Source organism: Toxotes jaculatrix, chromosome 19, assembly GCF_017976425.1.
Source record: "Toxotes jaculatrix isolate fToxJac2 chromosome 19, fToxJac2.pri, whole genome shotgun sequence".
Classification (NCBI taxonomy): Eukaryota; Metazoa; Chordata; class Actinopteri; family Toxotidae; genus Toxotes; species Toxotes jaculatrix.
Genome location: NC_054412.1, coordinates 20,220,672 through 20,245,509, shown reverse-complemented (window position 1 = coordinate 20,245,509; position 24,838 = coordinate 20,220,672). Strand labels below are relative to the sequence as shown.

At 37.1% G+C, this 24,838-nt stretch overlaps 1 protein-coding gene across 2 annotated transcripts in view; it reads left to right on the top strand.

Moving 5' to 3' along the window:
• slc16a10 (solute carrier family 16 member 10) overlaps positions 1 to 24,838 on the top strand; it is a 49,147-nt gene that overhangs the window by 11,829 nt on the left and 12,480 nt on the right. For both annotated transcript variants that reach the window (XM_041064255.1, XM_041064254.1), the window contains exons 2-5: positions 4,052 to 4,196; positions 6,316 to 6,745; positions 11,375 to 11,518; positions 12,489 to 12,717. In XM_041064255.1, the coding sequence (XP_040920189.1) occupies positions 4,052 to 4,196; positions 6,316 to 6,745; positions 11,375 to 11,518; positions 12,489 to 12,717 (948 nt within the window). The remainder of the gene's footprint in view (positions 1 to 4,051; positions 4,197 to 6,315; positions 6,746 to 11,374; positions 11,519 to 12,488; positions 12,718 to 24,838) is intronic.

Here is a 24,838-nt window from a genome sequence, read left to right as displayed (position 1 = left end):
TCTGCTGTAAGTTCAGTCATTGTGGGGTGATCAGGTTCAGAGCAGAAGGGTTTCCAGCAAGGAGTCTTTAACAAAGCAGACAGACGACTTAGGGCAACTCTGCCTCGTCTGTCAGTGTCCAAGCGGGGCCCGCGGCTAGCAATGGATGTCACTGGAACAGAGGGTATCCTGAAATTACATTTTTCAATCTGGAATTCCTCTTTGTCTGAAGCGTAAATGCGTTTTAAATCAAGAGAGCCAGCAGATGAAACCATAACAACAATTTCCTGTTGTCTTAGAGGGATTCTTTGCCTTTTTTTTGTTCACTGCCATTTATTACATTATGTTGCTTAAAGGGAGCTGATATCCTCACAAATATGAGACCAGGCAGAGCAGATCCCATTGAGTTTGGGGCATTCTTCTGACTGCAGTGTCTTGAAGGCGTCCTAAGAAGCTTTGGCAGTGCTCTGGCTCACACTGGGAAGCCAGAGTGGTGTACCGGGCAAGAGGTTGGAAATTACATGTAGGTTACACATCAGTCTTTTACATGTGGAAATATAAATATGTGTAGCCCTTGATGAACAGAGATCTCGCTGCTCTTTGTCCAGTAAACATCTGCTGATAAGATCAGATTTGGTTTAACTCCACTGCAGCACTCAGAGAGAGAGAGCAGAGTCCTGTGGTTTGGCCCTTTTTTTTTTTGACACTGAAAAATGAGTTACCGCTCAAACTTCAGCATTCGTGGAATGTATAAAACTCATATGTGTGTGTGATGCAGTGGTGACACTGGAATTAAAACAGCTCAAACACCTACCTTTGGTGTCCCATTATGTTAATTTTCTTGTTGCTTACTGGCTAGAAATCATCTGCAATCATCTTAAATCGACTGATAAAATCAGCCAGCGGATGAATCATACGTAAATGTTCCCCTCAGGATGCGTCATAATACATTTCTCTGACTTTCTATCAAGCACCATCACCAGGTCAGTAATATGAAATACTAATGATATTCACATCAGCTTCAGCTGTTCTTTGCTTTCTAGCAAATATTAGCAATAGCATAATATCACCCAAAAAATAAGGTAACTGCTGAGGACTGCTAAGGAATAAAAACTTCAGCCTTTATTCATTTTAAAGTTTGAATTTCAATCAATGAGCACTATCTCCTCACAGATTTGCGAGTCTGGCTAGACAGTTCAATCGTGATAGATTCTGTGAAGATAGCGGGGTGTTGAGTCTGAGAGTCCGTAACACTCAACAACAACAACATGGGGTGAGATGAGGATTCAGACAGAATAAAAGACAGCAGTAAAACCAGTAAAAACCCTGCAACCCGACACAGTGGTCTCCCCTTATACATGTAAAAAAAAAAAAAAAAAAGCACAACAAAAACACTGAAACTCCAACTGCTCGACCTTCTCCCACTGGTTTCTCCTGACCAAGCTTCAGAATTGGGAAAAACAACTGCAACACTTCATTCTGTGTGTCTTTTGTCACACGTGCGGGCTTGTCCTTCACCTGTCCTGTCATTTTTATCCTCCCTGTGCTGCTATCTAGTATAGGACTGTGAAATCATCGGAGACCTAAAAGTACCACAGGTCAGGTAGTCGTTTCTTCCGAAACATGTTACTCACTCACAACTTCACCATTCTCTTTAAGGTCAAAGGGAGGTCCATGAGGGCTTGCACAATTTTTGTTCTTCTGTGTTTTGTCAGTGTTGTTATGTCAGCAATACTCATGAACTATTTCTAGAAAGGAAGTGGTTTTTCCTTTATACAATATGTCAGCACATAATGCCTGCCCATTTGTCTTAAAGAACATAAGAAGACCTTGGGATAAGGCCATAGAGGTGTACAAGTTATCTGAGTTATCTGCCTACATTTATCTACGAAAACTGTTTGGATTTTCCTTGATGAATCCCAAAATGATCAAGTCCTCCTATGCTGTTACTATTCCAGAAAGGCCTATCTGCATTGATGGGAAGGTGTCCCCTATCGGAGGCCTGCTACAGCACCTGACAGTGGTATTAAATGTCAGACTAACAGAAGACTGCTGACCAAGCGCTGAGCAAACGCAGCAGATGTTTCCTGTGGTTGTCCTGTTGGTCACAGTTTTAGTTCTGGTAACGGATCGACTAAAAATATGTGAAATACTGTAAGAAAAAGAATAAGAGACAACCTTTGACCTTTGCCTGGTGCTTGGTTGGACAGTGAGCCCAGGTAAAGCATTACAGGAGATTTTATGCAAATCTAAACCCAGGGTCTGGCAATATGATAATATTTAAGTTTTTTGGGGGTTGTCCATCCATCCATCCATCTGTCTGTCCATCCAATCCTCGTAAACAAATTTGGCCTCAAACGTTAGCTTTCAAGGATGAACTGATTACATTTTGGTGCTCAGAGGTCAAAGGTCACTGTGACCTCACAAAACAAATTTTTTAGCCATAACTCAAGAATTTATTCACTAATGATGACCAACTTTCACACAAATGTCTGAAAGGATAAAATGATGAAGTGATGGCATTCGATATCCAAAAGGTCAAAGGTCAGCTTCACTCTAATGTTCTGCAGAAACTCCTTTCCTGGCCAATTATTCCTCGCCATAACTCAGGAACAGAAGAGGAGACACTGATCTTGGACGTCCACCTTGAATCTGTGGTGATTGTTAAGATCTTTGGTGCTCCCGAGTTGAAGATGTGTGTGAGGCATCCACATTTTAGAATTTGTAGCAGCAACATCTACATTTGAAGCATCGTCTACTGTCATGGCTTCAACTTCGTGCTCTATCCGCCGTGCACTCTACTTCGTTGGCCAAGCATGTGAGCGCATACAAAGAGTTTGACTTAGGAGTCCACCATTTTCACTCTCTCTCAATGGATGACAACCAGGACATGAGGCCTCCCGTCCCTCTGTTAATCTACCACAGGCTTTGGAAAGGAGCACTTTCACCCCAGATGTGACTTCTAGCTTCCGCAAGTTTGGAGCCAGTTCCCTCTTTTGACTTCACACTTTGAAGCAGGAGAATGTGTGTTTCTATCTGAGCAGAGACTTTTTTCCTCAGGTGTGATGTTGCACATTCTCCTTACCTTGTTAATTTATACTATAAACCAGACACTGATAAAAATAAAAGTCCAAAAACATCTGATTATTGCAAAATACATAAATGTCATGTGCAACACATCATGAGTCACATCTTCCATTGCTACATATTTTTCGGTGGAAATTGACACTCACTGGAACTATACATGTTGACATTGTAATAATTTCCATTTCACCAAAAAAACACACCCATTACCTTTTATTATATTCCTTCAATACATATATTGTCTTCACTATATATATTATATGAGTCTGGACAGACAGAGGGAAACTACTGTGAGGCAGTAATTCTAGTTAAAAAATTCCAACAGAGCCACAGAAGCCATTGTACAATTGTTTTCAAAGGAGTATTACCGACCACTGTTTTACATTTAATTTGATCTATACCTATAAAATTGGTGACATAAACCATGACACAATAGAGATCTGTTAATTAGAGACTATGCTGTCCTGTTAATATCTGTACTTACAATATGAGCAGGATTCCTTTATGATAATTTTGGGATGAACAGTATTTATTTCCTTGGTTTATTTTCAGTAAATCCTGAGGAAGGTAACTGAGATTAGATTATGATGTTCCCAAGAGACAAATGACATCTCTGTGTGTTTACTGTTGATAATAGGTCCAAGTGTTATCCTGATCACACCTTCCTGCTCTCTCAATGTGTTTTCCAGCTCTTGCATTGTACACTTGGTCTTGGAAAGGCAAGTGACAGAGAAAAATGGATGCTAGATCCAAACAATGTGGAGTATGATTAATGCCCAAGATCTAAGAAAGGAAAGTCATGACGTGTAACACATCTGGCGACTGGTTTCCTGAGTACTTGGACTGTACAATGGGTGTGTTTATGTATGTGAGGGGAAGTGTGCATGGATACAAGAATACCAGTGTTCTATTCCTGCATCATTGCACTTTTGTTTTATTTCCTCATACACTCACCGTCTCTTGCTTTCTCTCTCTGTGTCTCCTGCAGCGTGGGTGGGCTCCCTCTCCATGGGGATGATCTTCCTCTGCTCCCCCATCGTCAGCGTCTTCACCGACATCCTCGGCTGCAGAATCACTGCAGTGGGCGGCGCTGCTGTCGGGCTGGTCGGGCTCCTGGGCAGCTCCTTTGTCACGTAAGGAAGCAAATATTTACATTTAGAAGCACATAATAAAAAAAAATAATGAACATGGCTTGTAAGTCACTATAACAAACTATGATGTCGAAGCTGAAATATGTATTCCTGACCCTGGAAATAGTCTCACCTCAAGGTCCATTTAGTAGGTATTCTGGAGCTTTCAGTTGTATCTGATGATTTCCCTTAGCTGTATCTGCTGAGGAAGATCTTATAATACAAGTGAAAGCTCTAAAACAGCAACTAAATGGACTTTGTAGTGATGTTAATTTTACAGTGATGATAATTTAGCTGTGAGACATTATAAGGAAAGTTTAGATGTGTTTATTAATCTGTTTGTTAATGATTGAAACTCCTATGAAGCCTCTGTAACTGATGTAGATATTGAACAGTTGATGAATGCAATATTATACGATATAAATGCTTTATTAACCTTTTAAACACAGGTCATTCACAGGCAGCTTTAAAATCAATGAAGACATCAGGAGAACTTTTAAAGGCGAGGTTATAGTTGTGATTAATAAATTGAGAAACATTGTCTATATATCTGCTTACAACTACATTATAGTGGCATTTATTTATACTGTATTTGGGAAACACTTAAGCACTTTAATGTTAAGAGTTAATCTCCCAAAACTTGCTCCTTTTAGTTTTTATCATTAGTCTGTGGGGAAGAGGCTCTGTACTTAGAACTCTGTTGTTAATAATTTCCTGGAATCCCACGCTCGTCTTCACATGAGGACAACACTCTCACCATCACACAGAAATATCTGATCCAGGCAAAGTGGCAAGAGTGCCACCCTCTCTTTGTCATCACGGTTCAGTGCAGTAAATAAGTAACAGCTGAATTGCCTCTTACCACGCAACTGTCAAGCCACACAAACACACAGGACAGGCAGACTGAGTCCTGCAGCAGACAGTGCAAGGTGCAAAATTTTTTAGTCATGATTTTTCTGCTGAAAAGTTATTTTATAGAGCAGATACTCAGATTGATTTACCTCAGACAGGACTTTGAAATCACTGGGAGCTTAAGGATAAAGGTCAACCACTTGTGGAGACATTGTACCTAATATTAGTAATATTACTGAAGTAACAGACATATGCATTATTATATATTACCATATTACCTTTTTAGTTCAGAATGTCCAGACAACACTTTATAATATCCAGACATCACTGCATCCATTAGATTTGCATTAATAGTATGGATTGGAGCAGGAGTACCAAAGCTCCTTTCTCTTGTGAAATGCTTATATTTTTTTCTTATTTGGCTTTTAAACAAACTTAATTACTTAAAAAATGTCTCAAGGTTGTCAGAAGCAGACTAACCTGAAGAGGTCTTGGTTTGTGGTAGTGCCTGTTGCATAAAAAAATGGTATTGTCTGTATAAAAAAGAACATTGTATTGCTCAGTTGGAAAATGAACTTAATCTATGTAAACAGCAGGGGGCCTAATATTAATCCCTGAGGGACACCTCATTCAACACGCTGGGGATTTGATTTGAAACCATCTGCCTGAAACTTACTCTGAAAGATATAATTTGAACCATCTTTAATTGGAATCATCAAAACTAATGGAAAGCTCAGTTAACAAAAAAAAAAGATCAACAAGAATCACCAACATTTAGACATTACAGTTTCTCACATTCACTAAAAATATCATAACAAGACAACCATGATCCTTTGCTGCTCGGAACTTAGTAGCCAAAGCTAGTTTTTAAAATATTAAAGAAAAATAACACTCAAACACTAATTTTCCTCTTAGAGTATTATCTATGCCTGTGAATGTGCAGAAATAAACCAAGGAACAACCATAATAAAACATGTTTATACTTGCTTAATCCTGTTGTTGGAATCATCTGGATAATGGAGCTTCCATGGAGCAAAAACAGAGCATAATGAGCCACACACACAGACTTTTTTCTGTTCTGTTTTTTTTTTCGAGTGTTTCTTACACCAAGTACCATGAGAACTTGTTTAGGAGCACTAATGCAAATCAATAACTGACTCTTTGCTGGTAGACATTGTGTGAATTAATTTTTGTCCTGGAGAAGCATTAATGTAAGCAGCGATCTTAAAGGCTGTACAGTGATGTGTATGGGTGTTTTGTTCCCTCGCAGGTCCCTGGGTCCCTTGTATTTCACCTATGGCATCGTGTTTGCCTGCGGCTGTTCTTTCGCCTACCAGCCCAGCCTGGTCATCCTGGGCCACTATTTCAAGAAGCGCCTGGGTCTGGTGAATGGTATCGTGACAGCTGGCAGCAGCGTCTTCACCATTACTTTACCATTCGTGCTCTCGGGCCTGCTAGAAAAAGTGGGCCTTTACAACACCATGCGCGTCCTGTGCATCCTTATGTTTGTGCTGATGCTGGCAGGCTTCACCTACAAGCCCCTTTTGCCTGTCAAATCCAGTAACACCCAAACAGGCAGAAAGTGCCCCCCCATGAGCCAGATCTTCAACGTCAACATCTGGAAATCTATGGGATATCGTATTTGGGCCCTCGGTGTCCCTGCAGCGCTCTATGGCTACTTTGTGCCTTACGTTCACCTGGTAAGTCTGTGTTTTCCACTACTTTCATCTGTTCTCAATCAAATTCAGCTTCCCTGGCCTTCACACAGAGTATTTATGTGTTGTCTGTGTTACTGGATATCATCACCCCACACTCTCTGGGCCAAAGGTCTGTTTGATGAATAATAACAGCACGTAAATGCCAACAGAGGGATTCCATGGTGGGATTTCCCAGTATCCTAATCCCATGTCTTGGATGTGTTCATTGGCACAAGCGTCGAAAAGGCGAGAGGTCGACTGGGGAGCTTCAACAACACAGATATCAAAACACATATTAGCAGCGTGGGTTGTATTAATGTGAAAGGTGAGAGGGATGGAGGTGGAAACCCCAGCCTGGGTCTTCCACCTCCACCTTCTACAGTATGGAGTATTACCAGCAGGGTGACCATTTTAAGAAGTTATCAGACAGATTATCATGCACACCAACTCACTGAAGATTTGATTTGGTCTTGTAACTGGTGTTAATGAAGAAACCCTCTGATCCTAGTTAGTCATAGTCAGATACCTCACAGCCATCAGCGGGAATGCTTGTGCATTCATGTTTACTTGCTAGCAATGTTCCTTTGTTGGTGCATTGCTGCTTTTCTTGGCACATTATCGTCGCAAATGGTTGACTAGTGGAATGGCACAGAACCATTGGCGTGACTGTGCAAAACCCGGTTTCTGGAAAGAGATGCAGAATTTTTTCTTTTCTTTTTTTTTTTTTTTATGTAATATAATCAATACTGTGAGCTTCAATTTGAAAAACTGAACTCTATTCTAAAAACCCTTATCGTGACAGCATCCCACAAAGTGTACATCACAGCAGCTTCCTAATTCGCTCACAGCAGCATGTGTCCACGTGAGATACTGAGCACACTCACTGTGTGGTCCTGCAGAATGGAGCCAAATATGACGGGAAGATATGCAGCTCTCATTTCAGTCAAGACACAGTTCTGTAAACAGGTATTGTTTTCCTGAATTAGTCTTTATTTTGGTGAAAAGATGGGAAAGAGCTGTGGAGAAAACACACTTTTTTTTTGGGAGGGGTTCAGAGGAGAGTCTGGACGTGTTGATCGGAGACATGGTGACTCTGTTATTGGATGGAGAATCATCCTGTCCCAGGGATCCCAGCTTGTTTTCTCAACACTTTACCCCCCTTCCCCCGATATGCTCCTCAGACTGGGGCACCACAGGGGGCCCGGCTACGGCCCCAGTGCCACCCCTGGCCTTTAAACCCCCAGCAGCTGTTCTTGCCTAGATGCCGACCTCCTCCCCCCGCCCCCTTTTTTTTTGCTCCTAAGGCCAAGTCCCGGCTGTGTGGCACTGCATGGGAAGAAAAAGAAGGAAAAAACATGGGTCAAACTGCACATTGTTCGGCCTGTCAGGAAGGGAAACCACTGGTGTGTGTGTGTGTGTGTGTGTGTGTGTGTGTGTGTGTGTGTGCGTATGCATGTGTTAGAGAGAGAGAGTAATGCTGAGTGTAGTCTTTTAGAAGAACACTGCCCTGCCCAGCTCTATGTGGTCTTTCCACATCAAGCTGTACCTATCTGAAGACTGTAAAAGTGTAAAGTCCAATTTGGGCCACACACACATACACACACACACACACACTTTTCTGTGTATTGCTGATTTGAGATTAGATGCTGGCCTTCAGGTATGGCTGTGTTTGCTCTGTGAGTGGGTTGATAAAAGGCGTGGTATTGCTGAGGGCAGAGAGGCAGAGGGATTCAAATAGGCTCGATGTGCTGCTTACTTTGTGAAAAACAACTTTTGAAGTTTATCTGTTATCAGCCAGACAGATCATACACGTCCTCCTCTGCTGAATCAGTATGTCTGAATTGTAACGGATTCCCATTATCAGCGTACGGTGCTTTCCTCTACAAAGCTGTGGTGTTTCAGATTAAGCTTGTTTAATGAGGAGCACCTGCAGGGCTGTGGTGTGTGGGCTGGAAGAGTGCTTAGATGTTTAATGAGCATTAAACAGCCAAGAAGAGGGAGCTGAGAAAATGTAGGTTGGTGCACAATAAACTTCTGAAAGGGAAAATGGCACCATAAAACACATTATCAAAGCAGATGTCAAGAGTGGACTGATGATGTGCCATTTTGTAATTTTAGTTTTCTTTATTCCTATGGCTAACTGAATGCAGCATGTCAGAGAAAGCTCTGAGGTGGAATTTATAGGACTCTTTTTCTTGTTAATAAATCCCATTGAAGCTCAAAATTAATCTCATTTCTCAATTAATTGTTCCCACTAAGTATTCTGCTGCATCCACAACCCCACATAAACAGTCCTGCTACCCCCTAATACTCAACAGCACATCAGATGTTGATTAATCCGCCACTGAAAATCACCATATTCCTTCTAGACGTGTCGTTTTGCAGCTTCAATAGACCATGATGCATTGCCTTGCCTTGCAAGGAACGAGGCATGTTGCAGTGACACGTACTCTTATTATAGAATCACGGATGCTACTCATCTGTCCACCTTAACGTAAAATCAATCAGTCCTGCATCATGAATCCTAAGCATAGTTCATTAGGAAAAGAGGTAGAGCTAAAAAAAAAAAATAATAATACACAGAGGCTGAAATTCTCTATGTGCGTTTGTGCCTGTGTGTGTATTTATTTTGCAGGGTTATAAAGTTCTGCACCACAAGGCCACCTGTCAGGCTGGAAGTTGCATCACACGAAAGTGCGCTCATGTTCCTGAAAACGTGATCAAAGCCACGCACGCCCTGAAAAGGCAAACTAAAGTCAAACTACATCCTGCTGCAATCTTTGGTGCTCTTAATGCAGCTCTGATAAGCAACAGTGCTCTTCACTGATCCATTCAAATATCATTTTCAAAAACATTTTCATATATTTGGAAATTTTTGCCCTGTGTATCGCTTTTGTCAGACAGATAGGGCAGCAGTAGTGTTTGGAGACTGGAGACAGCTGGTAAGGACCGATCAGCTTGTGTTTAAACGCCCGTGATAAACAGTAGTATGATAAAGGCTGGAGCGAGGGGGTGGTGCAACCGCTGCTGAATCTAAATGACCATCTAATCTCAGAGGAGGAGCAAAGATGCACTTTGTTTTTCCTTCTTGACACATGACACAGCACCATCCTGCAATATCGCAGGAAGCCTCGAATACATAACAGACATAATTGATGCAGTGTGTGAATGAGTCAGTGAGTTCAGTAGAGAATGTCTTCTGGTGTCTCCCTGGAACATCCAGGAGCATTCACCCAGCCGATTCCCTGTGACAGAGGGGGCCATGTTATATAGATTTCCTCCTCATGTCTGTCCAGTAATCAGCAGTGAGACTTCCCAGCAGAGGGACTGTCTGCCTGATAGATCTAGCTGAGCACATGGATCTGATCAAGGGGGTAGTAGGTATGTGGTGTTTTTGTTTGTGTGCCTTTTTTTACTTGCTTGGTCATTACTCAGACGTCTTGGCTAGATGACCTACTTGACCAGGTCATGGTCTGCTGTAGCTGACTGATGCAGAGTTGCACCACAGTGGGTTCCTGCAGATTAAGAAGCATCTGTCAACCAAAGCAATAAATTTCACATTTGTCCAAAGTTTTCGAGCGTCGGTGTGAGGAAACAGGGAGTAAAATCTCAGAGTGTAGGCGACATGGTGATGCAGCGGTTAGCACTGTAGCCTTACAGCAAGTAAGGCTCTGGGTTTGACCCTGCCAACTGGAGCTCCCCACGCCTGCATGGGTTTCCTCCCACAGTCCAAAGACATGCGGGTTAGCGGGGGGTGGGGGGGGCGGGGGCCTCAGCACTGCCAAACATATCAAAACCTCATCCCATCCCATGCAGAACAAGTGTTGTGCTATCAGCACATAGAAATGACTGTATGTAGATGTCTTCCTTTTTTCACTTCCCTTTCTTTAAATAGGCTAAATAATAAAATATCTGCTTAAATCTAAACCTTTGATTCTTGAATCACTGGTCAGCATGCAGCTGTGGCTTTTGACTCAGTTCATCTGAATATGTTGTTAAGGAAGCTGCTTTTCATTGGTTTTGATGGTTCCTCTTACAGCTGGATCAAATTTACGTGGCTGTGATTAGGGTTTACGGTGTTCTAGCAGCTGGTTGACAAAGGTGTCTCACGGGGGATTAGTATTGGGCCGTCCATGCTGACGAGACCATCTTTTATGCCACTGGCTGTGACTCAGACCTTCGTTCAGGTGGCACTCTGCTGACTTCCAGACCTCTTCTATTAATTGCTATTGCTGCATCACATGCTTAGTTGAACATGGGACCAGATCACAGCAGAGGCAAACTTTAACAGCTCCTCACACCAGCTCAGAACTGGGGGAGACTGGTTTCCAGTACTATGGACTCTCTGACTTTAAAGTTCTACCTCTACTACTAACACTAAATGTGTTAATTAGTGTGTCTGTCTGTGTGATGGCATCTTTGCGTATGTGATTTGTTTTGTTTTGATGTTGTCATGTTTCTACTAAGTGTAAATGAGATATAGACCTCAGTGAGACTAACTGAAAAAAAATCAAAGCTTAAGTAATCTCCACCACTGCAGTTGTGCTTGCTGTTTCCTCTTCTGCATTCTTGAAATTATGGATTAGAGCCATGAGACAGCTGTGTTCATCTGCTTTCCCGTACTGTCCACAGATGAAGCACGTCGAGGAGCGTTTCGGATCAGGAGCAAATAAAGAGGTTCTGCTCATGTGCATTGGCATCACATCCGGCGTGGGCCGTCTCATTTTCGGCAGGGTGGCAGACTATGTTCAAGGAGTCAACAAAGTCTATCTGCAGGTGAGTGCCCGGGCTTCAACGGTCCCAAAAATTCAAAAGATTATAAAAAAAACAAAACTAAAATGTAGCGGAGCCAAAAGCTCGGGTGTCAGATTGCTCTGAACGCTCGGTTTCCAACGGCTGTCCCTACGTCAGCTCGTCACAGATTTCTTTATATAGTCATCTGCTCCGAGCACAGCTCCAGGCACAGCACACCCACCAAGCACAGGGTTAATGTACTAATGTTAATGTTGATGTCCTCCAGGATACACACAGTCCACGGCGCAGGTTTTCTGTACAGTCATTTGGTGACAGCAGAATAACGTTTTACTTGCATCGTTAGCTTTGGTATTTCCTGACGTCTACCTCTTCACATGTAAATCTATTAACAAGGCATATAAAAAGAAAATGTATATATAGATTGTGAATGAAAGACTAAATCCAGCATTATATCACACAGTAAGCAGGTAATGGGCATAGTATTTTTACCAAAAACAGAGACATCCTGCAGTATTCTTTGTTATTCTGGATTGGATTCGGGCTCTATCATGTACGGATGGAATTTCGAAGTTTCCATTTTCAGTCCGTTATATGTTACATTAGTTGGTGGTTTTACAGTTTGCTTTCAGAACCTCTACACCGGTAAGAGGGGGAGGACAGGCTCTGGGTGCTGCAGCTTGGCGGGCTACTGGAAGCTGGCCAGTCAGAAGAAAGTGGGCTTTTAGGGAGGGAGGGGGCCTTAAAGAGCCCAGAGCTAACACTGGTGCAATGCGAAGGTACTTGAGTAGAGTCCCAGAATAAAAATATAGAGCCCCTTTAATTCCTCTGTTTACATGAAAAAGCTCTGAAACAGCATTTAGATGATCAGGTGATGGTCAGGAGATACTAAAATTCTTCACTTCAACTCAAACTAACTTTAACTTGAAAGTAAACTGTGCCCTGACGCTGAGTTTACATGTGAATTAACGTCCCTCTCTGGCCTCCTCCCCAGGTCACTTCCTTCTTCGTCATCGGCCTCATGTCCATGATGATCCCTCTTTGCAACATCTTCGGCGGACTGATTGCCGTGTGCCTCCTGATGGGCCTGTTTGACGGCTGCTTCATCTGCATCATGGCCCCCATCGCCTTCGAGCTGGTCGGGGCCCAGGACGTGTCCCAGGCCATCGGCTTCCTGCTGGGCCTGATGTCCGTGCCCATGACTGTGGGGCCTCCCATTGCAGGTAATATAGACTTTTTGATATCAGATATCAGATTTTCTTTTTATAATTCAGACCAACAGGCACCATCATATTTACATCACAGTCACTGAGAAGCAATGACAATGTATGTTTGTGTTGCTCTGAATCGTAACCATGGATACTCTTGCAACAGAAAAAAAAACAGTTGTAGTTTGGAGAAGGGAAACCATCTGTCACTGGTATTATTCAAAAATACTGTATTATTAGCTTGTCCATCATTTAATGAATACATCATGTATCCATCTTTGTTGTAAAGTCAGTCTTTGTCTTTGAGTTTAATAATTTAAGGCCAAATTTCTGTCCTAGGTGAAACCTTTTCATCTATATTTTGTTTCTGTTTTTATTTGCTGCAGCAAATATTTAATTTTCTAAGTTCTTCTCTATACGTTGTAGAGGACATCTGTAATTTCCTACTGTTTCTTTTGGGATGTCTCACAAATAAAATGACAGATTTCATTATTTTTAAAATGGGACTCAGATACAAGTATTGCTGCAGCATGTAAGGCTTTTAGTCACTCTCCAGACATAAAGAACATTCATAGGCCTTTTGCACCACCTAGTGTATATTTTGGCACCTTGTAGTGGCTGAAATGATACTAGAATATTTTTCATGTGCAGACAAAGCTGTTTTATTCCATGGGAAATGCATGAACTCTGGATAACACTGGAATGCAAATGACTAAAGCTGCGTTGTGTATGTTTCCCACGATAGAAGTCAGTATCAGTAATATCATATGAGCTTCATGTGCAGACTGCATGATCCATCTGAAAAATAAGCAATTCATTTTCCTTACAAAGAGATGTTTGATGACTCAGCGCTTTAGGCTTCCCCTCTCCATAGAGATCAGAGGGTCAGGGTTCAGCTATAGATTCAGTGTTGCTTAAGCAAACTTCATCACACTGACAGCACATGCAGACATTGTGGCAGCATTCAGCCTGCACTGAAGCAGTCTGGTTACTGTAAATCTGTGTTTACATGCAGCAGGTCAGTAATCGAATTCAGAATTTCTTTTATTTGGCCACTCTGCCACGACAGCTTCCTCACTATCAGGGGCGGGCTGGCCATCGGGAGGTTCGGGAGGTTCGGGAGGTTTCCGGTCTGTTCCCGGCCGGTGGTCGGAACGTTTTTTTTACCCTATAAAATGCAGTATCAGTGTACCGCAGCAGCGTGTCCTTGCAGCCGCACGTGGCACAGAGTGGAATGCAACCAAGGCAAGAGTTGTAGGTTTCAGCAGTGAGGATCACTTCCGCGTTTGCGTTTCTCGGCTGCCGCTGGGGGCTGGCTCCAGAAGTGAGCAATTATCCATTTACCCCCATGTTAAAATAGCCAACTTTACAGCCTAAAAAAACATATAATTTACACGCTGTTACATTTTTGTGTTTTTGGGATCTATTGATCAGGGGCGGGCTGTTTGTTTTAGTAAGACCTCAAAATGTCATAAAAAACGTCATAGTATAGTAAGGCGTCAAAATATGCCAAAAAAAGTCATACTTTAGTAAGACCTCAAAATGTCATAAAAAACGTCATAGTATAGTAAGGCGTCAAAATATGCCAAAAAAAGTCATACTTTAGTATGACCTCAAAATGTCATAAAAAACGTCATAGTATAGTAAGGCGTCAAAATATGCCAAAAAAAGTCATACTTTAGTAAGACCTCAAAATGTCATAAAAAACGTCATAGTATAGTAAGGCGTCAAAATCGGCCAAAAAAAGTCATACTTTAGTATGACCTCAAAATATGTCAAAAAACGTCATAGTATAGTAAGGCGTCAAAATATGCCAAAAAAAGTCATACTTTAGTATGACCTCAAAATGTGCCAAAAAATGTCATAGTATAGTAAGGCGTCAAAATCGGCCAAAAAAAGTCATACTTTAGTATGACCTCAAAATGTCATAAAAAATGTCATAGTATAGTAAGGCGTCAAAATATGCCCAAAAAAAGTCATACTTTAGTATGACCTCAAAATGTCATAAAAAACGTCATAGTATAGTAAGGCGTCAAAATATGCCAAAAAAAGTCATACTTTAGTATGACCTCAAAATGTCATAAAAAACGTCATAGTATAGTAAGGCGTCAAAATATGCCAAAAAAAATCATACTTTAGTATGACCTCAAAATATGTCAAAAAACGTCATAGTATAGTAAGGCGTCAAAATCGGCCAAAAAAAGTCATACTTTAGTAAGACCTCAAAATGTCATAAAAAACGTCATAGTATAGTAAGGCGTCAAAATCGGCCAAAAAAAGTCATACTTTAGTATGACCTCAAAATATGTCAAAAAACGTCATAGTATAGTAAGGCGTCAAAATATGCCAAAAAAAGTCATACTTTAGTATGACCTCAAAATGTGCCAAAAAATGTCATAGTATAGTAAGGCGTCAAAATCGGCAAAAAAAAGTCATACTTTAGTATGACCTCAAAATGTCATGAAAAATGTCATAGTATAGTAAGGCGTCAAAATATGCCAAAAAAAGTCATACTTTAGTATGACCTCAAAATGTCATAAAAAACGTCATAGTATAGTAAGGCGTCAAAATATGCCAAAAAAAGTCATACTTTAGTATGACCTCAAAATGTCATAAAAAACGTCATAGTATAGTAAGGCGTCAAAATATGCCAAAAAAAAGTCATACTTTGGTATGACCTCAAAATGTCATAAAAAACGTCATAGTATAGTAAGGCGTCAAAATCGGCCAAAAAAAGTCATACTTTAGTATGACCTCAAAATGTAATAAAAAATGTCATAGTATAGTAAGGCGTCAAAATATGCCAAAAAAAAGTCATACTTTAGTATGACCTCAAAATGTCATAAAAAACATCATAGTATAGTAAGGCGTCAAAATCGGCCAAAAAAAGTCATACTTTAGTATGACCTCAAAATGTCATAAAAAATGTCATAGTATAGTAAGGCGTCAAAATCGGCCAAAAAAAGTCATACTTTAGTATGACCTCAAAATATGTCAAAAAACGTCATAGTATAGTAAGGCGTCAAAATATGCCAAAAAAAGTCATACTTTAGTATGACCTCAAAATGTCATAAAAAATGTCATAGTATAGTAAGGCGTCAAAATATGCCAAAAAAAGTCATACTTTAGTATGACCTCAAAATATGTCAAAAAATGTCACAGTATAGTAAGGCGTCAAAATATGCCAAAAAAAGTCATACTTTAGTATGACCTCAAAATATGTCAAAAAACGTCATAGTATAGTAAGGCATCAAAATATGCCAAAAAAAGTCATACTTTAGTATGACCTCAAAATGTCATAAAAAATGTCATAGTATAGTAAGGCGTCAAAATATGCCAAAAAAAGTCATACTTTAGTATGACCTCAAAATGTCATAAAAAATGTCATAGTATAGTAAGGCGTCAAAATCGGCCAAAAAAAGTCATACTTTAGTATGACCTCAAAATGTCATAAAAAACGTCATAGTATAGTAAGGCGTCAAAATATGCCAAAAAAAGTCATACTTTAGTATGACCTCAAAATGTCATAAAAAACTTCATAGTATAGTAAGGCGTCAAAATCGGCCAAAAAAAGTCATACTTTAGTATGACCTCAAAATGTCATAAAAAATGTCATAGTATAGTAAGGCGTCAAAATATGCCAAAAAAAGTCATACTTTAGTATGACCTCAAAATGTCATAAAAAACGTCATAGTATAGTAAGGCGTCAAAATATGCCAAAAAAAGTCATACTTTAGTATGACCTCAAAATGTCATAAAAAACATCATAGTATAGTAAGGCGTCAAAATATGCCAAAAAAAGTCATACTTTAGTATGACCTCAAAATATGTCAAAAAACGTCATAGTATAGTAAGGCGTCAAAATATTCCAAAAAAAGTCATACTTTAGTATGACCTCAAAATGTGCCAAAAAATGTCATAGTACAGTAAGGCGTCAAAATCGGCCAAAAAAAGTCATACTTTAGTATGACCTCAAAATGTCATAAAAAACGTCATAGTATAGTAAGGCGTCAAAATATGCCAAAAAAAGTCATACTTTAGTATGACCTCAAAATGTCATAAAAAACGTCATAGTATAGTAAGGCGTCAAAATATGCCAAAAAAAAGTCATACTTTAGTATGACCTCAAAATGTCATAAAAAACGTCATAGTATAGTAAGGCGTCAAAATCGGCCAAAAAAAGTCATACTTTAGTATGACCTCAAAATGTCATAAAAAACGTCATAGTATAGTAAGGCGTCAAAATATGCCAAAAAAAAGTCATACTTTAGTATGACCTCAAAATGTCATAAAAAAACGTCATAGTATAGTAAGGCGTCAAAATCAGCCAAAAAAAGTCATACTTTAGTATGACCTCAAAATGTCATAAAAAATGTCATAGTATAGTAAGGCGTCAAAATATGCCAAAAAAAGTCATACTTTAGTATGACCTCAAAATATGTCAAAAAACGTCATAGTATAGTAAGGCATCAAAATATGCCAAAAAAAGTCATACTTTAGTATGACCTCAAAATGTCATAAAAAATGTCATAGTATAGTAAGGCGTCAAAATATGCCAAAAAAAGTCATACTTTAGTAAGACCTCAAAATGTCATAAAAAACGTCATAGTATAGTAAGGCGTCAAAATATGCCAAAAAAAGTCATACTTTAGTATGACCTCAAAATGTCATAAAAAACGTCATAGTATAGTAAGGCGTCAAAATCGGCCAAAAAAAGTCATACTTTAGTATGACCTCAAAATATGTCAAAAAACGTCATAGTATAGTAAGGCGTCAAAATATGCCAAAAAAAGTCATAAAAAACGTCATAGTATAGTAAGGCGTCAAAATATGCCAAAAAAAGTCATACTTTAGTATGACCTCAAAATATGTCAAAAAACGTCATAGTATAGTAAGGCGTCAAAATATGCCAAAAAAAGTCATACTTTAGTATGACCTCAAAATGTCATAAAAAACATCATAGTATAGTAAGGCGTCAAAATCGGCCAAAAAAAGTCATACTTTAGTATGACCTCAAAATGTCATAAAAAATGTCATAGTATAGTAAGGCGTCAAAATATGCCAAAAAAAGTCATACTTTAGTATGACCTCAAAATGTCATAAAAAACGTCATAGTATAGTAAGGCGTCAAAATATGCCAAAAAAAAGTAATACTTTAGTAAGACCTCAAAATGTCATAAAAAACGTCATAGTATAGTAAGGCGTCAAAATATGCCAAAAAAAGTCATACTTTAGTATGGCCTCAAAATGTGCCAAAAAAACGTCATAGTATAGTAAGGCGTCAAAATATGCCAAAAAAAGTCATACTTTAGTATGACCTCAAAATATGTCAAAAAACGTCATAGTATAGTAAGGCGTCAAAATATGCCAAAAAAAGTCATACTTTAGTATGACCTCAAAATGTCATAAAAAATGTCATAGTATAGTAAGGCGTCAAAATATGCCAAAAAAAGTCATACTTTAGTATGACCTCAAAATATGTCAAAAAACGTCATAGTATAGTAAGGCGTTAAAATATGCCAAAAAAAGTCATACTTTAGTATGACCTCAAAATATGTCAAAAAACGTCATAGTATAGTAAGGCATCAAAATATGCCAAAAAAAGTCATACTTTAGTATGACCTCAAAATGTCATAAAAAATGTCATAGTATAGTAAGGCGTCAAAATATGCCAAAAAAAGTCATACTTTAGTATGACCTCAAAATGTCATAAAAAATGTCATAGTATAGTAAGGCGTCAAAATCGGCCAAAAAAAGTCATACTTTAGTATGACCTCAAAATGTAATAAAAAATGTCATAGTATAGTAAGGCGTCAAAATATGCCAAAAAAAGTCATACTTTAGTATGACCTCAAAATGTCATAAAAAACGTCATAGTATAGTAAGGCGTCAAAATATGCCAAAAAAAGTCATACTTTAGTATGGCCTCAAAATGTGCCAAAAAACGTCATAGTATAGTAAGGCGTCAAAATATGCCAAAAAAAGTCATACTTTAGTATGACCTCAAAATATGTCAAAAAACGTCATAGTATAGTAAGGCGTCAAAATATGCCAAAAAAAGTCATACTTTAGTATGACCTCAAAATGTCATAAAAAATGTCACAGTATAGTAAGGCGTTAAAATATGCCAAAAAAAGTCATACTTTAGTATGACCTCAAAATATGTCAAAAAACGTCATAGTATAGTAAGGCATCAAAATATGCCAAAAAAAGTCATACTTTAGTATGACCTCAAAATGTCATAAAAAATGTCATAGTATAGTAAGTAAATGTCATAAAAAACATCATAGTATAGTAAGGCGTCAAAATCGGCCAAAAAAAGTCATACTTTAGTATGACCTCAAAATGTCATAAAAAATGTCATAGTATAGTAAGGCGTCAAAATATGCCAAAAAAAGTCATACTTTAGTATGACCTCAAAATGTCATAAAAAATGTCATAGTATAGTAAGGCGTCAAAATATGCCAAAAAAAGTCATACTTTAGTATGACCTCAAAATATGTCAAAAAACGTCATAGTATAGTAAGGCATCAAAATATGCCAAAAAAAGTCATACTTTAGTATGACCTCAAAATGTCATAAAAAATGTCATAGTATAGTAAGGCGTCAAAATATGCCAAAAAAAGTCATACTTTAGTATGACCTCAAAATGTCATAAAAAATGTCATAGTATAGTAAGGCGTCAAAATCGGCCAAAAAAAGTCATACTTTAGTATGACCTCAAAATGTAATAAAAAATGTCATAGTATAGTAAGGCGTCAAAATATGCCAAAAAAAGTCATACTTTAGTATGACCTCAAAATGTCATAAAAAACGTCATAGTATAGTAAGGCGTCAAAATATGCCAAAAAAAGTCATACTTTAGTACGGCCTCAAAATGTGCCAAAAAACGTCATAGTATAGTAAGGCGTCAAAATATGCCAAAAAAAGTCATACTTTAGTATGACCTCAAAATATGTCAAAAAACGTCATAGTATAGTAAGGCGTCAAAATATGCCAAAAAAAGTCATACTTTAGTATGACCTCAAAATGTCATAAAAAATGTCATAGTATAGTAAGGCGTCAAAATATGCCAAAAAAAGTCATACTTTAGTACGACCTCAAAATATGTCAAAAAATGTCACAGTATAGTAAGGCGTTAAAATATGCCAAAAAAAGTCATACTTTAGTATGACCTCAAAATATGTCAAAAAACGTCATAGTATAGTAAGGCATCAAAATATGCCAAAAAAAGTCATACTTTAGTATGACCTCAAAATGTCATAAAAAATGTCATAGTATAGTAAGGCGTCAAAATATGCCAAAAAAAGTCATACTTTAGTATGACCTCAAAATGTCATAAAAAATGTCATAGTATAGTAAGGCGTCAAAATCGGCCAAAAAAAGTCATACTTTAGTATGACCTCAAAATGTCATAAAAAACGTCATAGTATAGTAAGGCGTCAAAATATGCCAAAAAAAGTCATACTTTAGTATGACCTCAAAATGTCATAAAAAACATCATAGTATAGTAAGGCGTCAAAATCGGCCAAAAAAAGTCATACTTTAGTATGACCTCAAAATGTCATAAAAAATGTCATAGTATAGTAAGGCGTCAAAATATGCCAAAAAAAGTCATACTTTAGTATGACCTCAAAATGTCATAAAAAACGTCATAGTATAGTAAGGCGTCAAAATATGCCAAAAAAAGTCATACTTTAGTATGACCTCAAAATGTCATAAAAAACATCATAGTATAGTAAGGCGTCAAAATCGGCCAAAAAAAGTCATACTTTAGTATGACCTCAAAATGTCATAAAAAATGTCATAGTATAGTAAGGCGTCAAAATATGCCAAAAAAAGTCATACTTTAGTATGACCTCAAAATGTCATAAAAAATGTCATAGTACAGTAAGGCGTCAAAATTGGCCAAAAAAAGTCATACTTTAGTATGACCTCAAAATGTCATAAAAAACGTCATAGTATAGTAAGGCGTCAAAATATGCCAAAAAAAGTCATACTTTAGTATGACCTCAAAATGTCATAAAAAACGTCATAGTATAGTAAGGCGTCAAAATATGCCAAAAAAAAGTCATACTTTAGTATGACCTCAAAATGTCATAAAAAACGTCATAGTATAGTAAGGCGTCAAAATCGGCCAAAAAAAGTCATACTTTAGTATGACCTCAAAATGTCATAAAAAACGTCATAGTATAGTAAGGCGTCAAAATATGCCAAAAAAAAGTCATACTTTAGTATGACCTCAAAATGTCATAAAAAACGTCATAGTATAGTAAGGCGTCAAAATCGGCCAAAAAAAGTCATACTTTAGTATGACCTCAAAATGTCATAAAAAATGTCATAGTATAGTAAGGCGTCAAAATATGCCAAAAAAAGTCATACTTTAGTATGACCTCAAAATATGTCAAAAAACGTCATAGTATAGTAAGGCATCAAAATATGCCAAAAAAAGTCATACTTTAGTATGACCTCAAAATGTCATAAAAAATGTCATAGTATAGTAAGGCGTCAAAATATGCCAAAAAAAGTCATACTTTAGTATGACCTCAAAATATGTCAAAAAACGTCATAGTATAGTAAGGCGTCAAAATATGCCAAAAAAAGTCATACTTTAGTATGACCTCAAAATGTCATAAAAAACGTCATAGTATAGTAAGGCGTCAAAATCGGCCAAAAAAAGTCATACTTTAGTATGACCTCAAAATATGTCAAAAAACGTCATAGTATAGTAAGGCGTCAAAATATGCCAAAAAAAGTCATAAAAAACGTCATAGTATAGTAAGGCGTCAAAATATGCCAAAAAAAGTCATACTTTAGTATGACCTCAAAATATGTCAAAAAACGTCATAGTATAGTAAGGCGTCAAAATATGCCAAAAAAAGTCATACTTTAGTATGACCTCAAAATGTTCCAAAAAACGTCATAGTATAGTAAGGCGTCAAAATATGCCAAAAAAAGTCATACTTTAGTATGACCTCAAAATGTCATAAAAAATTTCATAGTATAGTAAGGCTTCAAAATATGCCAAAAAAAGTCATACTTTAGTATGACCTCAAAATATGTCAAAAAACGTCATAGTATAGTAAGGCGTCAAAATATGCCAAAAAAAGTCATACTTTAGTATGACCTCAAAATGTCATAAAAAACATCATAGTATAGTAAGGCGTCAAAATCGGCCAAAAAAAGTCATACTTTAGTATGACCTCAAAATGTCATAAAAAATGTCATAGTATAGTAAGGTGTCAAAATATGCCAAAAAAAGTCATACTTTAGTATGACCTCAAAATGTCATAAAAAATGTCATAGTATAGTAAGGCGTCAAAATCGGCCAAAAAAAGTCATACTTTAGTATGACCTCAAAATATGTCAAAAAACGTCATAGTATAGTAAGGCGTCAAAATATGCCAAAAAAAGTCATACTTTAGTATGACCTCAAAATGTCATAAAAACGTCATAGTATAGTAAGGCGTCAAAATATGCCAAAAAAAAGTAATACTTTAGTAAGACCTCAAAATGTCATAAAAAACGTCATAGTATAGTAAGGCGTCAAAATATGCCAAAAAAAGTCATACTTTAGTATGGCCTCAAAATGTGCCAAAAAAACGTCATAGTATAGTAAGGCGTCAAAATATGCCAAAAAAAGTCATACTTTAGTATGACCTCAAAATATGTCAAAAAACGTCATAGTATAGTAAGGCGTCAAAATATGCCAAAAAAAGTCATACTTTAGTATGACCTCAAAATGTGCCAAAAAATGTCATAGTATAGTAAGGCGTCAAAATCGGCCAAAAAAAGTCATACTTTAGTATGACCTCAAAATGTCATAAAAATGTCATAGTATAGTAAGGCGTCAAAATATGCCAAAAAAAGTCATACTTTAGTATGACCTCAAAATATGTCAAAAAACGTCATAGTATAGTAAGGCGTCAAAATATGCAAAAAAAAGTCATACTTTAGTATGACCTCAAAATGTCATAAAAAACGTCATAGTATAGTAAGGCGTCAAAATCGGCCAAAAAAAGTCATACTTTAGTATGACCTCAAAATATGTCAAAAAACGTCATAGTATAGTAAGGCGTCAAAATATTCCAAAAAAAGTCATACTTTAGTATGACCTCAAAATGTGCCAAAAAATGTCATAGTACAGTAAGGCGTCAAAATCGGCCAAAAAAAGTCATACTTTAGTATGACCTCAAAATGTCATAAAAAACGTCATAGTATAGTAAGGCGTCAAAATATGCCAAAAAAAGTCATACTTTAGTATGACCTCAAAATGTCATAAAAAATGTCATAGTATAGGAAGGCGTCAAAATATGCCAAAAAAAAGTCATACTTTAGTATGACCTCAAAATGTCATAAAAAACGTCATAGTATAGTAAGGCGTCAAAATATGCCAAAAAAAAGTATGCCCAAAAAAAGTCATACTTTAGTATGACCTCAAAATGTCATAAAAAACGTCATAGTATAGTAAGGCGTCAAAATATGCCAAAAAAAAGTATGCCCAAAAAAAGTCATACTTTTGTATGACCTCAAAATGTCATAAAAAACGTCATAGTATAGTAAGGCGTCAAAATATGCCAAAAAAAGTCATACTTTAGTATGACCTCAAAATATGTCAAAAAACGTCATAGTATAGTAAGGCGTCAAAATATGCCAAAAAAAGTCATACTTTAGTATGACCTCAAAATGTCATAAAAAACGTCATAGTATAGTAAGGCGTCAAAATATGCCAAAAAAAGTCATACTTTAGTATGACCTCAAAATGTCATAAAAAATTTCATAGTATAGTAAGGCGTCAAAATATGCCAAAAAAAGTCATACTTTAGTATGACCTCAAAATGTCATAAAAAATGTCATAGTATAGTAAGGCGTCAAAATATGCCAAAAAAAGTCATACTTTAGTATGACCTCAAAATATGTCAGAAAACGTCATAGTATAGTAAGGCGTCAAAATATGCCAAAAAAAGTCATACTTTAGTATGACCTCAAAATATGTCAAAAAACGTCATAGTATAGTAAGGCGTCAAAATATGCCAAAAAAAGTCATACTTTAGTATGACCTCAAAATATGTCAAAAAACGTCATAGTATAGTAAGGCATCAAAATATGCCAAAAAAAGTCATACTTTAGTATGACCTCAAAATGTCATAAAAAATGTCATAGTATAGTAAGGCGTCAAAATATGCCAAAAAAAGTCATACTTTAGTATGACCTCAAAATGTCATAAAAAATGTCATAGTATAGTAAGGCGTCAAAATATGCCAAAAAAAGTCATACTTTAGTATGACCTCAAAATGTCATATAAAATGTCATAGTATAGTAAGGCGTCAAAATATGCCAAAAAAAGTCATACTTTAGTATGACCTCAAAATGTCATAAAAAACGTCATAGTATAGTAAGGCGTCAAAATATGCAAAAAAAAGTCATACTTTAGTATGACCTCAAAATGTCATAAAAAACATCATAGTATAGTAAGGCGTCAAAATCGGCCAAAAAAAGTCATACTTTAGTATGACCTCAAAATGTCATAAAAAATGTCATAGTATAGTAAGGCGTCAAAATATGCCAAAAAAAGTCATACTTTAGTATGACCTCAAAATATGTCAAAAAACGTCATAGTATAGTAAGGCATCAAAATATGCCAAAAAAAGTCATACTTTAGTATGACCTCAAAATGTCATAAAAAATGTCATAGTATAGTAAGGCGTCAAAATATGCCAAAAAAAGTCATACTTTAGTAAGACCTCAAAATGTCATAAAAAACGTCATAGTATAGTAAGGCGTCAAAATATGCCAAAAAAAGTCATACTTTAGTATGACCTCAAAATATGTCAAAAAACGTCATAGTATAGTAAGGCGTCAAAATATGCCAAAAAAAGTCATACTTTAGTATGACCTCAAAATGTCATAAAAAACGTCATAGTATAGTAAGGCGTCAAAATCGGCCAAAAAAAGTCATACTTTAGTATGACCTCAAAATATGTCAAAAAACGTCATAGTATAGTAAGGCGTCAAAATATGCCAAAAAAAGTCATACTTTAGTATGACCTCAAAATATCATAAAAAACGTCATAGCATAGTAAGGCGTCAAAATATGCCAAAAAAAGTCATACTTTAGTATGACCTCAAAATATGT